The 16,760-nt window shown below is 60.4% G+C and overlaps 1 protein-coding gene across 2 annotated transcripts in view; it reads right to left on the bottom strand.

Annotated features, from left to right (window-relative positions):
• Positions 1–3,082: 3,082 nt before the first annotated feature.
• Positions 3,083–16,760, bottom strand: part of AGAP3 (ArfGAP with GTPase domain, ankyrin repeat and PH domain 3) — a 153,678-nt gene continuing 140,000 nt past the window's right edge. For both annotated transcript variants that reach the window (XM_064445301.1, XM_064445300.1), the window contains exons 14-18: positions 7,226–7,380; positions 6,621–6,711; positions 6,051–6,273; positions 4,718–4,973; positions 3,083–4,411 (exon numbers count right to left, since the gene is read on the bottom strand). In XM_064445301.1, the coding sequence (XP_064301371.1) occupies positions 4,184–4,411; positions 4,718–4,973; positions 6,051–6,273; positions 6,621–6,711; positions 7,226–7,380 (953 nt within the window). In that variant the 3' untranslated portion in view covers positions 3,083–4,183. The remainder of the gene's footprint in view (positions 4,412–4,717; positions 4,974–6,050; positions 6,274–6,620; positions 6,712–7,225; positions 7,381–16,760) is intronic.

Raw genomic sequence — 16,760 nt, 5'->3', positions numbered from 1 at the left:
CTGACTATGCTGGACCTTGCAGAGCCTACAAGCTCATGCCGGTGTCCTCAGCTGCCAGGCTGAAGTCTCCTCCAGAGGGCTTTGCAAGGATCTGTGCTGCAGTTCTGCATCCACAGGCAAGCCAGATACCGAGACATGAATAGGCATTGGGTGCAGGTGCTGTAGTGGAGCAAATTGGTGCCATACCTTGGTGAGCACAAGCCAAAAGAGCTGGGATATTGTGTCAGACCTCTGCCCTCTCAAAGAGGCAGGGCTGATTAAAACCACCAAAGTGCAGAGCAATACTGTGAGCTTTGCTCTGCCCATCTCTTGTAAAAGAACCTCTGCATATACCCAGTGCATGGCCCCAGCTGCCTCAGGACGGGGTAGTACTGCCCCTTGCCATGGCTGCTGCCCACCTATGTACCCCCCAGGAGGCTGTGCCAGCTCAGCGAGGGCTGCGAGAGGGCCCATGGGGCTTTGTTTGTGAGTTGTGCCCCATGGGGCCTGCCTTGCTGTGGTCTGCTGTGCTCAGGCTCTCTGGGAAGTGGCATGGCATGATCTGTGGCATGGCTGGTTTCCAGCCTGGAGCTGCACACCCTGGATGTGCTGATGGCATGATCTAACATCCATTGCTCCTGCCCTGCTGCAGCCTCTGCTTCAGCTCAGTGGTGCGAGTGGTTGCAGGGGCCTTGTGGTGCTCCTAAGGAGCTGCTGTGGTCACTGCTGCTGCTGGGGACTGCACTGCACCTGGACAGCCCCACTGTGCTGCTGCCCTGGCACACTCCTGTGGCGTACAGAGCAGCGTGGAGGGTCTGCCTGTGCCCTCCCTGGCACCAGCCTGAACATGGACACGGCCGCTCCTGCCGCAGCCTGTCCTGGCCCAGGACCCTATGAAGCCATGCAGGCCACCTTGGCGCTGAGATGCGCTCGAACAGTAGCACAATGCAGGGCTGGCGCCAGGCAGGGCAGGACTGGAGTGCTGCCGCTGTGTCCTGGCCCCGCTGCCGATGGGGGCATGCTAGTTTTCGTAACCAGGATGCTGTTGCTCAGCACAAACCCCTTCCTGCTTGGGACAGGAACGGCATGCTGCAGCCCGGAGGCTTTCTCCATGGCAAGCACAAGCACTGGGGCAGCACTCTGGTAGGGGGTAGGACTGTGGCCTCCCTTAAAGAAAGGAGGGCCACTGTGGTGCCAGCAGACCAGGACGGCCTTGTCTGCCCGTTCATGAGCTCGAGAAAAGGATGCCTTGGCTCTTCGGGACCATGTCCGAGCACATGCGGAAGGTGCTCCCTTCCCCTGGGTGCAGGCAGGGGCAGCCCCTGGATGCCCTGCACCCATTTGCAAGATGTGGGCAACAGCAGGGCACTGGGCCTGTCTCCACAGGGCTGTGCGCTGGCAGCGGTGCCACCACCAGCGGGGTGTCTCCAGGGCTGTGGGTGCCCCAAGAGGGGCTGCACAACCCCACGGGTACCGCGTGGTGCAGGAGAGGCTGCCCAGGGCCATGTGGCCCCAGGGCTGTCCTCATGCGGATCCTATTGGCACGGCCACGGCTCCCAGCCCCGACCCTGGCACCGGCCCTGAAGGCAGAGTGCAGGGGCAGGCAAGGGGTTTGGCTGGAGACCCTGGCCCTGGGTTGGCTCTGGAGCTGGGTCCATGCTGTGCTGCAGGCCAGGGGCACCCTGGCAGGTCAGGGCAGGGCTGGGATGGGAAGGGAGGCACCGGGGCTGGGCAGGGCGGGATCCCGCGCAGGAGATGATGTATGGGCAGATGTATCAGATCGCACAAGATAAACAAGCAGTGAATTTCATCAGGGCCCATCATGGCTTTAATTTGGCTGCCTAATGAGTCAGATCCAGCCGCGCAGATAAAAGTTGTCAGAGCCGCAGCCCTAATGAATTTCTTGCCACTTGTAATCAAGGCAGCTTGTCTGAGGGGGATGATTAATGGGCCCCAGAGGAGCTGCCGTCCCTCGGCTTCCATTCCCGCTAATGCAGTCGCCAGGAAATTAACGAAACCCAGCACCGGGCTGAGGCCGGGCCAGGGCCGGCGTGGGGGCATCACCGTGCACCGCGCGGGAGAGCGGGGGCGGAGGATGAGGGGCAGACAAGGGTGCAGGTGGGGAGGGCTGGACCAGCACGGGTTCCATGGTACTGGCACGTGCACCTGGCACGGAGAGATGCATTACAGGGCTAGTGGAGGGGCTGTGGCCACCGTCTGCAGCCACCAGTGCGGCAGCCCTCTGCCATGGGAGTGGCACAGAGAGGATGCAACTGAGGTCTGGAGGGGGCTGCTGAGGGGTACCTGTGGCAGGTGGGGTGCTGGGGGGGCGAGTGGGGTGGCTTGGCAACGCCCTTCCTTACACCACCACCACTCAGGCTTGGGGACCCAGAGCCGTGCCCGCTCCCAGTGCGGTGCCGAGCCTGGAGCCAGGCACAACAAGGGAGGATGACGGAGCCCCAAACCATCACTTGTGGTGTGTCCTTGGGTGCAGCCAGCGGCCAGCTGGCAGCAGTGGGACCTTGCTCTGCCAAAAGCTGGGGGAAGCATGTGGGGTCAGGGATGGTATCCCCTCACTGCCTGTGGCGGAGGCCTTCTACACCTTGGGACCAGATAACCCCCAGTCTTCTGCAGCCATCTTTTTGCCACAGCAAACCAGCCAGGGGCCTTGCTTGCCAAGACAGCCCACCATTCCTTGTCCATCTCTGCCTCTCCCCCCCACCTCACCAGCTTCAAACTCACTCTGCTGTGCGCAGGGACCAGCCAGCCCTAGCACTTCTGACCCAGCACGTCCCCGGCCCAGAGCACCCCTCTGCTGTGCCCAGCTCTGATCCCACCAGAGCCAGGCATCCTTCTGGGGCTGTGTCCTGGGATTGTCCCACAGTGCCTGGGGCTGACACATCTCCCCATCCCTACACTCTGCCATGTCCACCGTGGGGCCCAGTTCAGTGCAGGACCACTGTTACCAGCGCCTGAGGTGGAGGAGAGTGGGCTGAATGTTTGTCAGTCCAGGATGGAAATACACTGGACCCTGCAGTGTGGACAAGAAGCAGCCCAAAAGCTGCACTGGAGGCCCAAAAGGCTGCACACAGAAAAGCTGGGCTGCAGGAGGTGGGTTGCTTTATTGGCCTTTATCTCCTTGGCAGCAGGTAACACACACAGGGCAACTCATGGCAAAGAAACAGTATATACAGAGTGTCCATATAAATATTTCCAATGTACATTTTATACACAAGTAACAGAGACATTCCACAGCAGCGTCCAAAGCCTTGGGGTTCCAGCGCTCAGCTGCAGGCTCAGCCCAAAACCAAAGGGAGACGCTCATCTCTCTCCTCTTGCTCAGCCGGAGACCAGCCCCGCCTGGGCAGCAGCAGGAGCCAGTGGGGATGACCTGATGGAGACACTGCATATGGCTTTGGGGCTTGAACCTGGAAGGACAGTGACTCTACAGACAGACAGACACAGCTGGGGATCCCAGGGTGACCATCCTCTTCCCCCTCTAGGTCACCAGGGAGGCTGGAGGGACCTTTGTCCAGGGGCTGCGTGGGAGAGACGCTCCCGTTGCATCAGCATGTGGGGAGCGGTACCAGTGCAGGGCTCTCCCTGCACTGGCCAGAAGCAGAGAGGAGCACAGGGGTGCAGTGGAGAAGCATGCACCTCCTGCTGCCCCCCACCTCCCACTGCACCAGGGGAGCACAGTGAGGCCGACATGGGAGGGAGGGAAGGAGGGATGTGCCCGAACTGCCTTATTGTTTGGGAGAGTGGGTGCAGCAATTGCCCTCCCCAGTACTGGCTGTGTAGGGGATGGCCACACACCGGAGCTGCCTCCAGCCCCTGTATTATCTATATGTGTGGTGGTGGGGGTGGCACAGAGAAACTGCCACTCCTCCCCTGTACCGGTCAAGAGAACTGGGTGTATGGGAGCCCCCCCATCCCAGTGACTATGGGGGAGCCCCTCTGCAAGCTGACAGCGCTGGGTCTGCACAGCCCCGTGCTCCAGCTGCATGGGGAGAGTCCACAGCAACCGGCGCAGGCGTAGGCTGCTGGCTCGCTGGCCTCCTCTCAGCCGGAACAGGGGTCCTGGTCGGGGGTGGTAAGCACAGCGGTTGGCCCAGCTGTGCTGCTCTCCGACCCGCTCCTGTGGCCCTGGTCCCCTGGCAAGGCTGGAAGGTGGCTGTGTGGTGAGCAGCGGGCCCATGAGGAGCTAGACAGCGCTGGGGCTGGAGCCAAGCTCAGCTGGCACCACGTTACAGGCGTTGTTGTTGGCGTTGGTGTTGCGGCGAGGCAGGCTGGGGGTCAGTGTGGTGACAGCACTATCGCTGGGGCATCCATGCTGCAGCAGGATGTCGATGCACTCCTGGCTGCCGGCTCGCCGGGCATAGGCCAGCGGGGTCAGGCCCCGAGCATCCCGGCTCTTCACATCCACCCCGTACTGCGCAGGAGAGAAAGCAGCTGGTCAGTGGCACCCCGGTGACATCAGGCCCATGGGCACGGGGCTGGCGCAGCAATAGCACCAGCAGAGGCAGAGGGCTCTGTGGCACTGGGGAGGCAGGGAGAGGGAGATGGGAGGGTGGGCAGGGCAGCACCAGTGGGCATGTGGGGGAACCCAAGGGAGGGGGATGTATGAGGGGTGTCTCAAGACATGCGAGTGGGGAGGTTTGTACAGGAGACCTGTAGCAGGGAAGCACCAGGACAGGGCCAGAAGCACCGTGGTGGTGGCTGTGGAGTCCTGCCTTACCCAGATGAGCAGCTGTGTGAAGACGACATTCGCCATGGCGCAGGAGAGATGCAGTGCCGTGCGCCCATCTCCATCCCCGTAGGTCTCATTCACTTCCTCCTTGGTGCCATGGGCCAGGAGCGTCACCACGAGGCGCAGGTCATCCTCTACCACAGCCCGCAGCAGCTGCTGTCCCAGCGGGATGTCCGACTGGGGCAGCGGAGCCAGGAAGAGCTTCTGCTCATACTTGGCCCGGATCCAGCGCTCCTTCTCCTCCCTGCCAGATGTGACAATGTCACAGGTGGGCCACCCTGCCTGGGCCCCATGTGCAAAGGGGCAAGTGTACCAGCGCTGTCACCCTGAATGCACCCTGTGTTAGCAGCGTGTGCTTGTCACACACAGGCACCCCTTGCAGAGCCTGTGCTGCAGACGCCTCCCCACTGTGCCCCCCCACGCACATGGCTGTCACTAGGGCTCTGTCACACTGCTCCGGACACGTTTGTCTCCCTGCACCTTCTTATACCTCCCTATGTACACTGTGCACTTACGTCCATGCATGTGCAGCAGCAGCGTCCCACACCCAGACCCCACACGTTACTGTGCAAAGGGATGCCCGCACATCCATGCTAGTGCCCCTGCACACTATCCTGCATGTCCGTTATGTGGCACTGTGGGGAACGTCTCTGTCCCGTGCTTGTGTGTGGGCCATGGCCAGCGGCAAGAAAAGGTTAGCTGCTGCACACGACAGCCCGGTGCCACGGGAGGCACGTTATCACTGCTACCGTCTCGCCTGGTGCAAACAAAGGCTGCGGCAGCGTCCGTCCCGCCTGGGGCTGCGGGGCCAGGCGGATCGATGTGTGCTGTGCCGCTGCTATCTGCTGCCATTCTATCCATCTGCATCTGGCGGGCGGCCATCAATGCCCCGCGCGGAGCATGCTCACTCCCGCCGCCCCCTGACCCGCTCTTATCCGTTGATAAGCTGCAGAATGGGCTCTTGTTGGGATGAGTGACAGGAGAGTCGCTCGATAGGGACAGACAAGGGCCTGAAAGGGACGCACCCTTGAGACCCGAACGACGCTGCCAAGCCGTCTCTGTTAACCCCTTCTGCTTTGCAGACAGCCACAGCTCCAGCAGCTGCCACACGGCCATGGACAGCCAAGAAGCCCTGCTGGCCCACCAGGACAGTGGGAAAGGGCCTCCAGTGCCTAAAGAGCAGGCAGGACCCTGGACACTGGAGTACCTTGAGGATTCCTGCCCACCTCTCTGGCTGGCTGTTCCCAACCTCCTGAGGTGCCCTCAAGCCTCCTGGTGTGGTTGTCTGAGAACCATCTCTGCGGTCCCCCATCTCCCTTACCGACTGCTCTCAGGGGTGGGCTTGGGATAGCCTTCCACGGCTCCTTCCCAGACAGTGTTGGCCAGAGCATTGCCGATGGCCGTCATGACCATGAGAAGCTCATTAGGCCAGTCGTCCAGGTCCAAGGAGCGCACACGGGACAGGTGGGTGCCCAGGTTGCGATGGATCCCGGAGCACTCGATGCACATGAGGGAGCCCAGGTTCAGACTTGCCCAGTCCGGATCTGAGGGCAGCAAGATCAGTGGGGGAGAGTTAGTACCAGCATGGACTCACCAGCCTGTCTCCTATGGTCCAAGAGACCCATATTTGCAGGCACCTCCCCACCCTTCCAAGTCCAGTGCCCCAGCAGCACAGAGAGGCAAGGACTCCAGGCTGGTCAGAAAGGGGTCACGGACCAGCGTGGCAGGTGGGTCAGCCCCCCCCCATCCCTGAAGAATGGGTCCACTGCAGGAGAGGATGAGAGCGCCCCACAGAGTAGGTCCCTTCGGAACAAGAGAGGAGGTGGCTGGGGTGGAGGTCCCCTGCTCTCCCTGGGTGAGCGGCCCCATCTCCCAGTACAGCATTTCTTACTCGGTGCATCGCAGTCCACGCAGAAGCTGTTCCCACGTGCAGTGCGGACTGCCTGCATGGCCTGTGCATCGCTCTGACTGCCCAGCCGAGCCTGAAACAAAATGCACGGGAACCCTGTTTACTCAAGGCCAACTGCCATGCCACGCGTCCTCTCATCACCACCTCCAGAGCCCACCAGGGAGCCGCCAGCACCTCACTCCAGCCGGCACCCCGCAGGCTTTGCTGCAGGAGGGGTGTCCAGCGTGGGGGCTCAGAGAACAGGGTCCAGAGGGAAGACTGATTTGTAGCCGGGTGTGTGCCAGGGGAGGAAAAAGGCAGAGCTGTCCAAGGAGGGAGTGGCAGCACAGGATCCAACCCTGGTGGGATGCAGAGAGCTCCATGGGGCTGGAGCCAGGCTGGGGAGAGGAGAGGGAGCGCAGAGAGGTGACAGGAAACTCAGTGAGGAGCAGCACGGTCCCAGGGATGGGATTCAACCCTGACTGGGAGCAGAGGGATCAGTACGGGATCCAGCCTGGACAGAGAGGGAAGCCTGGGACAGGGACGGATGCAGCAAAGCAGATGCCAGAGAGGAGGGAACAAAGTAGAACTCAGCCAAGGCCTCCTACCTTATTTTTGCTGCTCTCACAGCCCTGCAGGCTGGCCAAGATCTGGCTCTCAATGGCCTGGACCCAAAGCTCTCGCTCCTCTGACGTTGAGGCCTCAAAGAGCCACGTCTGGCCCGTCAGGGACACGATAATGAACTCAAAAGGCTCATCTGGTTCTGGAAAAGAAAGGTATGCCATGACATGGGTCAGGGAAGGAGGGGGTCTGTTGGCCACACAGACAGAGCCCTGTGGGCCACCGCTGTCCGCACACGGGCAGGATTGCTGGCAGCAGTGGTGCCCAGGAGACTGGGACAGGGAAGCACAGGCAGAGAGTGCCTGCAGGGAGGAACCAGAGCTCTGCGCCAGCTCATCCCTTCTGCTGCACGCACAGCTCCCTGTGAGCCAGCTCCACTAGCATGGGCTTACCCTTCCTTCCGCACATGAATATCTGCAGCCTTGTTGCCCGCCCATCCCAGGCTGGGAAACCCAGGAGGCTGTGGCACCCGACACCTGGAAGCTGCTTGCACCCTGCTCTCCATGCCCTGCGTGTCCCACCCTTGGAGAAAGCTCCTGACCTCCTGAGCAGTGGGATCAGCTCTTCTGCAGAGCTGGTGCCCCCGAGCAGCTCCACCACTCCCCAGGGGCCCACCGAACACTTGGTGCCTGCCAACGAGTGGCTTTAGAGGGAGAGCGCCCTGCACACTGCACTGGGAGATGCGAGGAAGCCCCTTGCGGTGGGCTTAAAGGCAGCTCTTCACAGTCCTGTGTGCTGAGAAGGGGCATCGCTGCCAGCTGAGGCGCACAGCAGAGCGGGGAGCCCACTTGGGACGCCCTCGGCACCTGGCTGCTCCACGGGCCCACTCGCAGAGAGCAGCGCAGGAGCTATGAAGAGGGAAGAGCGATGCCATTCTTGGCTCTGTCACCTGTCAGTGCCCTGCTGGGCAGGCGGCCTCCGGCTCCCAAACCCGGGAAGCTGGTGGCCATGGGGGTACCTGGAAGCCGGCCGAGCGGCGCTGCTTCCATGAGGCACGTGTCAGCAGCAGGGAGGGCAGCTGGGACACGGGCAGGGCCAGGCAACCTGCTCCTCAGGCGCCTCAGCCGCTCCTCTGCACAGCACCAGCATCTGTACCCCGCGAGCAACCCCAGAAGACAAAGCCTCAAAATTAAAGCACTTCTCTGGCTGTGAAACACATGGGGACAAACTCCTGGCTTTCCATCTTCAGAGAAGATAGATTTGGTGAGCCCCGAGGGCTGCCCAGATGACCAGGCACTTAGAGGCGGGGTACAACTGGAACCGTTAGCATCCCTCCAAACGCAGGCTGCCTGGTGGGTTTCCAGGGAGGCTGCCAGAGCACCTCTGCGCTGGGTGGCAGAGCCCGCAGCTGAGAGACAGGGGACAGGAGAAGTGTGTGAAAGCACCTCAGGCCCCCTGGGCCTAAGCAAATGGCTCCAAAACAACCTAGAGCCTGCTGAAAAGCAAGGCTTAAAATACGGTCTCCCCCTCTGGCTACCACTTTGATTGCTGTAACGCCCGCCTAGTCCGGGCTGCTGGGGCTGGGCTCTGCCCGGCCAGCCCATGCCACAGGCTGCGCCCAGCGGGTGCACAGGCCTCAGATTCACATGGGGCGCCCCGTCTCAGCTTTGCACCCAAGCACCAGCATTTACCTTTTATTGCCAACTTCAGTAGTTAGTGCAGTAAATGACTTAACTAAGCGGGGCCTGAATGGAATGACTAATAAACGTTATGTCACAGCACACGCTTCAGCTCATAGCAAAATGATTTGTAATTACCTAATTAGCGTTATGCAAATAACACCCTCATCTCCATAATGTGCCTTCCCAGCTCTCTATTAAAAGCAGGGAGTCAACTGCACAGCTCCAGAGACAGCGAGGAGGCCGAGGGGCCCAGCCTGGCCCGCAGCAAGGCAGAGCCGTGCTGGCCTCCAGCCTGGCAGGGCCTGTGCCTGCCGAGGCAGGTGGGGGGAGTGAGCAGAGGAGGTCTGCAGAGGACCCTCTCCTCTGCCTGACCGCCCCCACAAGCTGCGGCCAGAGCAATCTCGCACTGTGGAGGGAAGCAGCAGGAGGGCATTGGCTGAGGAACCTGCTGCGGCCCGCAGCACCCCAGCAGAGCAAATGAACGGGTGCAGAGGCCACCAGCCAGGTCCCACCAAGGGCATGGCCAACCTCAGCTGCCGCTCGGCCGCCTGGCACCAGCTGAGCAAGGCTGTGCCCACAAACCTCCACAAAACGGTTGCAGCCACAGGAAGACTCCTTGAGGAAGGACAGCTCTGATGGGCGCGGTGGGAGAGCACGGCCCTTCCTCTCTTGCAAGGGATCTTTCCAGGCTTTTGCTTCCTTTGGAGGCACCACCACCTGCATTAACAAGTACTGGGCACAGCTCTCTCTTTCCATCCAGCTGCTTACCCCAGAACAACCTGAGGGTAAAATGCCACTCCTGCTACTCTGCCACGGTGGAGAGTGTCATGCTACTCACAGGCTCACGATCTTGCATTTCATGGGGGTTAAAAGTCTGAGTGACACCTGGTTGGAAAGATGCCTGCCCTTTGCCATTGCTGAGAGTGCTCCATGGTGTGTCCTGCACAGACCCCAGCAGCAGCCATGGGGGCTTGGAGAGTATCGGTGGTGATAAAATGGACTGGTGCAGGAGTGCAAGGCTTGGTCTCTGCACCAGCAGACTCTCCAGAGGATCGAATGACTCCAGGATGAAGAGCTCTCCAGGTGAAGTGCCAACTGGCTTGCCTTTCCCAGACAGAAAGGGGAGGCTGTTTCATTCATTTCACCCTAGAATCAGGTTGGGACTCCTCATCTGGGGAAAGGTGTCTACAGTTGCTGGGAATGAGAAGCTCTGTCGCATCAGGAGGACAATACTGCAGTCAGTCTTGCTGCTGGACTCTTCCCCTCTCTGTGATGCACTTGCCTAACCAGGACATCAGGCTTGCCCAGCACTTTGCCCTTTCCTCCAGCTCTCAGCCACAGAAGAGACCCCACAGTCCCTGCTCTGGGGAGCTCCCTGCAAGCAGTGTGCCTCCTGCCCTAAGGACGTTTGCTGTGGAGGCTCCAAGGACACCAAATGTCAGCTCAAAAACAAGAATCCTGAAAAATATGCAGCTGATAACTTCTGAATACTGGGAGAAGAAATAACCAGACAACAGCCAGGCTAATAGCCACTGCCTCCTTAGCTAGCCCCATCCTCTTCTGAGCACTGTCATACCCTAGACACGGGCACAGAGTTCCCAACCACTGATGGCAGCCAGCAGTCAGGCGATAGAGGAACCCACTACCAGCACTCAGCTGGATCTCCCCAGCCCCTCTTCAGCTCCAGCCCGCTCATGGGCCAGCAGCTGCCCCCACCCCTTCCACTGTCTCAACCTGTTACTGGGATCTGCAGTCCAGGGACTTGAGTGCTCCAGCTGTTCTTAGAGACAGTTCTTTCTGCCTCTGCAGGAGGCTACAAGAGAGCAAGGATAAGGCCCCTGACAGCTGCAGAATCAATTGCTGCCCAGGGTGAAACATTAATAGCCAGGAAGGAGAGAATGGCATATTTTACTGGGGGGCAGTGACTGTCTAGGTGCTTGACGGAGAGTTTTCAGTTCCCAGATCTCAGATTGGGCAAAACTGCTGGAGCAGCGACCAACAAAGCCACTCCTGGGGCACCCCGATTTATCAGAATGGGCCCTGCTTTCCTTAAATCCCTCCCATCCTTGGTCTGAGCTACCTGTGGCTGCTGACAGTGTGTTGCAGAGCCCAGGCCAGCTGCTTGGACCTGGGAAGTACTGGATGCACTTGAAGCGCTCCCTGCTGCTGAGCTGCTTCTGCTGCCACTGAAAGAGCAGCAAGCAGGTCGGCACAGTCCCCGGGGCACAGCGAGGATTCCTGCCACGGGTTCACACGACTCCATCATCCTTGTTCCTTTCTCTCACTTGCTCGGTACCTCCCCACCAAACACGCAGGCAGGAATCCCAGCCGAAGCCTTCCTGTGCCAGTAAGCTTCCGAGCAGAGACCAGGCACCAAACGCCTGCCCTGCAGCGCGTGCCTGCCCCAAGGCTCCCACGCAGGGCTCGCTGCTGCTCCTCTGAGGCATGGCCCCTCTGCCCTCAGGTGCTGCGCTGGGGTGCGGGGTACCGCCCGTCTCCCAGGCCTCTGCTCAGGACACTCGCAGAGGAGGGGCGGGTGGGCTGCCCACACCTGACTATGGGCAAACAGCGACGTTTCTGTGGCTCCAACCCCATTTGGACAGACTTTCCCATCACCACAGCTCAGGGGCATCCTGGAGCCCTGCGGCTGCCTGGTCCCAGCCCTGGCAGCGGTCCCAGTCAGACCACAGCCCCAGCACTGGCTTCACAAGCTGCAGGACCTCCATTCCCCTTCCTCCTTTGTGCCTCACAGATTCCAGCTTTACTCCGAACAAAGGGCCTGTTGCTCTCAGCAGAGCCCGGGGAAGAGCTAACAAAGGACGACAGCTTTTCTTCCACACTAAGGCTTCTTTTGCAAGCAAAATCACTGCCTCTCCTTCCCTGCAGCAACACAGGACGGCACTGCAGGGCCAGACCTCTTTGGAGGCTCGAGCACGGCATGGCTATGGCAGGAGAGTGGGGAGCTGCAGGATCACACCCTCAGATTTGCACACAGGGTTTGGCAGAGCTGGGAAGGGAACTGAGGACTCAGAGCAGCTTCAAATGGTGTGCAGACCCAGTTTCTTGGATGGTCTGGGATGAGTTTCTGGGCTCCCTGAGGGACCTGTACAAGTTGAATCAGACTCAAGTCATAGCTTTGGGAAAAGTATGGGGCTTTCTCAGGTTTTTCTGGGGAGAGGCACAGACTTCTGACGTGGCAGGGGCATTTCTGGACAGATGAGAGGGTAGCACAAAGCAGAGGACACAGGCAGAAGAATCAGACTACCTCTGTTGAAGCAGAGTTGGCAGAATGACCTACCTTGCACCACGCACAGGGCACGGGCTCCTTCCCCGTGGCCAGGGTGCCCAGAGAGCCCCAGATCTTGCCAGCCCAGGCTCGAGAGGGCTAAGGTTCTGGAGGAAGCCACTCCTGCAGGAGTGGGGAGCCCTTTCCAGCCGCCTCGGGGCAGAGGGGCTATCCCAGGGCCTGAAGGCAGACCCCCTCTCCCTGGCCCAGTGGCTGCCTGCAGGCATGCTAGTGGGAGTCCATTATGCCAGCTCCATTAGAATTAGTGGGCAGTGGAAATGAATGTGCTTGTCTCTCTCTCTCTTGATGATTTTTTGATGATGTTTTAAAGACTGAGCTCTGTGAAGAGCTGCTGAGCAGAGTTCGGCGCGAGCCGGCTCTGCTAATGGGCGTTAACCCCATGACCCAGCTCCAACGCCGCCCCGCAATGAGTGCTCCAAATGAGAGCAAAATTAGCGAGGGCACCGCACGGTGGCCAGGATGGGGCAGGGCCGTGCGGCTCTCAGACCCGACCAGCAATTGAGTCACCAAGCCGAGTGGGCTTGAGGACTTCTGTAGTAACCGCAGCGAGGCGATCAGCCCTTGTGGAGTTACCCTTCACCATCCTGCTGGGCTAGAGAGGGGGGAAGCCCAGCCCGCACTGCCAGCAAGCCAGCCTTGGGGGTAAGCATCTCCTCAGGGCCAGCAGACGAGCACCTCAGGACTGCAAAGAAATGGGGAAACTGAGACATCCTGCATGCCCTGCCAGGAACCAGCACAAAGTGAAAGGAAGAGGGTAAGGGAAGAGCCCCACCAAGAAGCCAAGGTGGGACAGCACTCTCCTGCCCACAGGTGCCCCAGAGCAAAGATGCCCAGCAGACCAGTGGATCTGTCACTGTCCCCTGCAGACGCAGCAGGGGGTGTTGGGGAGGAGAAGCAGCACGGGGAGAAAGGGAAGCAGTGGTGTCCTGGGAGTGTTGCCCTTACAGCTTGTGCCAAGGCCGTTCTCTCTGCGCTCAGTGGGAGGAATCATAGAATCACAGAATGCCCTGAGCTGGAAGGGACCCACAAGGATTATTGAGTCCAGCTCCTGTCCCTGCACAGGACACCCCAAATTCACACCGTGTCTCTGAGGGCCTTGGCCAAGTGCTTCTGGAACATCACCAGGCTGGTGCCGTGACGCCTCCCTGGGGAGCCTGTGCCAGGGCCCCACCACCCTCGGGGGGAAGGACCTTTCCCTAATGCCCAGCCTCACCCTCCCCTGGCACATCTCCCTGCCGTTCCCTCGGGGCCTGGCGTTGGGCACCAGAGAGCAGAGACCAGCCCTGCCCCTCCTCCTCCCCTCGGGAGGGAGCTGCAGAGCGCCATGAGGCTGCCCTCGGCCTCCTCTGCTCCAGGCTGAACAACCCAAGGGACTTTAGCTGCTCCTCGTACGGTTTCTACATATGAGGAGCTAGGAAGCACAGTTAGGAAGCTAGGAAGCACAGTTAGGAAGCTAGGAAGCACAGTTAGGAAGCTAAGAAGCTGTGCTACGAAGCACAGCTTTGAGCAGAAGTGGTACGCCTGGGTGGCTAAAAACACTTTAGCTTCAGCGTATGGCGGAGCATGGGGATCTGTCCTGCTCTGTGAAGGCTCAGACTACACGCTGCATCAATGCAGAAGAGCCCAGCCCAGAGACCCCACTGCAGGGCCCTCGACGTGGGGTCAAGGGAGCGGCACTCCCCACCTCCTTCCCCACGGACACCCTGCTTCTCCCTGGGGTGCGGGATGAACACGTTGGACACCTTCAAGCGTCGTCTGGACAGGGTGCTGGGCCATCTTGTCTAGACTGTGCTCTTCCCAGAAAGGTTGGGCTGGATGATCCCTGAGGTCCCTCCCAACCTGGGATTCTGTGACGGTGTGATCCTGTGAAACCCCCGGCAAGTGTGCCTCCCCAGGGAGCTGCAGTGGGACAGGCTGGCCACATGACTCACGTGCCCAAGGTGCCCCACACAGGGTTGGGGCAGCACCCTCAGAGCACAAGCAGCGATATGGGGTGTGCTGCTCCCCTGTCCCTCAGCAGCAGGACACAACACAGCTCTGCAGGGAGGACACAGAAGATGGAGCAATGCCCCTCTAGTCCCAGCAGGAGATACGGTGTGATGCTCCTCACCCAGCACAGCAGGATTGTGCTTCTCCCAGCACTCAGGATGCAGGGCTGCAATGCTCTCCTCCCACAAGGCACTGGATAGAGCTCGCCCACACCAGCCCGCAAGACACAGGCAGCCCTTCCCACCCCAGCAGGCTGGACAGGCAGGAGCTCGGCACGGGATGGGCAGGAGCACTTCCTTGCCAGCACACCAGGCGCTGAGCACCCTCCATGCCAGCTGGCTCCCCAGCGGGCTCCTCTGAGCAGACGGTGTGCAGCCCCTGCTCTGCATGCAGGGCAGTTTGGGATGCCTCCCTCTGCATCCCAGCAGGTCCAGGAAGGAGGAGCAGGATCCCGCTCAACACCAGCAAAACCAGAAGCAGAGCTCACACTGAGCCATGCTCTGCTCCTGAGGCAGATTATCCTTTCGCCTCCACCCTCCCCCGGCTCCCAGTCACATCCAGCCTCTCCTTTCACAGTGCCCTTCTCCTGCTCCCATCCTTTCTCCCACTTTGAGCTGGTGTAGCAGAGGTGCCTCTGGATGCCCTGGCAAGTGGGTGGTCACACAGGGAGGGGATGGGGGGACGCTTCCAGTGTGTGGGGCGCATGGCAGAGAACCAAGGGCTAGTTCTGCCCTTGGTGTGGGGAGTCCCTGGCCCACAGCTCCACTCTCTTGCTGCCAAGCCTGTGAAGAGTGTCCAGGAGCAGGGCAGCCAGCAGTCCCCCAGCCTCGGGATGCTTGTTTGCAAGCTGCCACTGTACCACATCATTATGAGGTGTTTGGGATATCAACAAATTAGCAGGCGTCTGGGAAGAGAAGGATGCAGCACCATTCGTAAATGTCAGCTCGCTGCCTCCTCATTTTGCAGATCATTAAACCCAATATTCCTAACCTGTATTAGTGCAACAGGGACAGGCCCCCTCCACAGCGACGAGCCGCCAGGAGAGCCGCAGCAAGAACATTGCTATGGAGACCCCACAGCGCCTTCTGTCCCAGTGCCCCCAGACCCCAGAGCGCCCCAAGCTGAGCCGGCACATTCCCACCGCCCCCGTGCTGCCTGCGCTGCCCACGGGGGCACGCTGGGCCGGGGGCGGCAGGGCTGGGGAGGGCTCCGTCAGCGACACCAGCAGATGTGGGCACACTCAGCTGTACAACAGAGAGCATGCTGTGGGACACCAGACGTGTGTGCACGCTCATGTGGGGAAGGACAGCAAAGGCGGTTGAGCCTGCGTGTCAGGAAGGTGCTCCCGAGGGACGCTGCAGGGTACACTGGGACGGTGCAGAGGGGGTCATCGCAAGCGACCAGGACTGTCCTTTCTGTGTATCTGGGGGGGAGGGGAGGGTGCCACATGGGGTGCAGTGGGTGCACACAGCGCAGTGGGGCTGGGAGGCAGAAGAATGGCCATGCAGGGTGCGTGAATGCACCGGCGGTGGGGGATCACGCTGCGGGCACAGGAGGGAGGGCACGGACAGCGCAGGCTTCGTGGTGCTTGGGGAGGCTTGCCGCAAGACACACCAGTGGGGTTATGGATGTGCACACAAGGGTCTCAGAGGGGCAACATGGAGCTCTACAAGCCCCCCCAAGGAACCACAGAACGAGGCGGGTGTGGAGCTGATGGAGTCGGGGCGTCAGCCATGGCGCGGTGATGCCCAGGCACAGGCTGCTTTCCTCCCGCCAGCATGGAGCAGGGAGCTCGCGGGGTCTGTAATGAGCAGGAGTGACTTGTTAGCGCTGAATTAAGAGGCTTGGCGGAAGGGAGCGCACGGGTGACACAAGCTGCGTGGGGCAGGCAGGAGCTGAGCAATAGCAGCTGGAATCCCCAGCAATCTGGTAAGCGCAGCTCAGCCCTGCACTCCCAGCTCGCCAAGATCGGCCTCTGACAGTCCCTGACAGTTGGTATTAATCACGCACATCGCCCCAACACAACTCTTTACTGGCCATCAATTTCCCGTGGGTTTTAAAACTAAAAAACAAAGACAAAACCGCGTCGTTTGGCCGCCACTGAGAAGCACATTAAGGGGCTGTCAGCTTCTCGCCATGCACCCTGCATCACTCTTTAAGCACATGAGAAGTTCATTATCCCCGGAGCTCTGGCAGCCATAGGGATGCTGGCGCAGGGAGCGTCGCGAAGGTGCTCCTGCCATCAGACACGCCTGCTGGCTCCCCGGTGCCCTCATGGCTGATTGAAACAGGAGCCAGAGGTCCCGAGCACGGAGGAGGCACAGCTGCAGTGGGGGCTCTGGGCTTTTCTGTGGCAGGATGGGGCACTCCTGGCCACAGTACTTGGCTGGGCTTTGATCCTGAGCAGACTTTCCTGATGGTCCCTGCAGACTGAGGCTGCAACCCCCTCTGCAGTGACGAGCTCTTCCCCAGGGCTGCTGCAACTTCCCCTGACAGCCTGACACCACGTTTGCCAGCCTGTGGGTGCTCCCTGACAGCCTGAGCCACAGTCTTCGGTTTGGTGACATCCCCGGCAGCCCAATACCACGCTTGCCATAGTTTGCT

Source organism: Phalacrocorax carbo, chromosome 2, assembly GCF_963921805.1.
Source record: "Phalacrocorax carbo chromosome 2, bPhaCar2.1, whole genome shotgun sequence".
Taxonomy (NCBI): Eukaryota; Metazoa; Chordata; class Aves; order Suliformes; family Phalacrocoracidae; genus Phalacrocorax; species Phalacrocorax carbo.
Note: the sequence above shows the minus strand (reverse complement) of the source record. Positions and strands in the feature narration are given on the sequence as shown.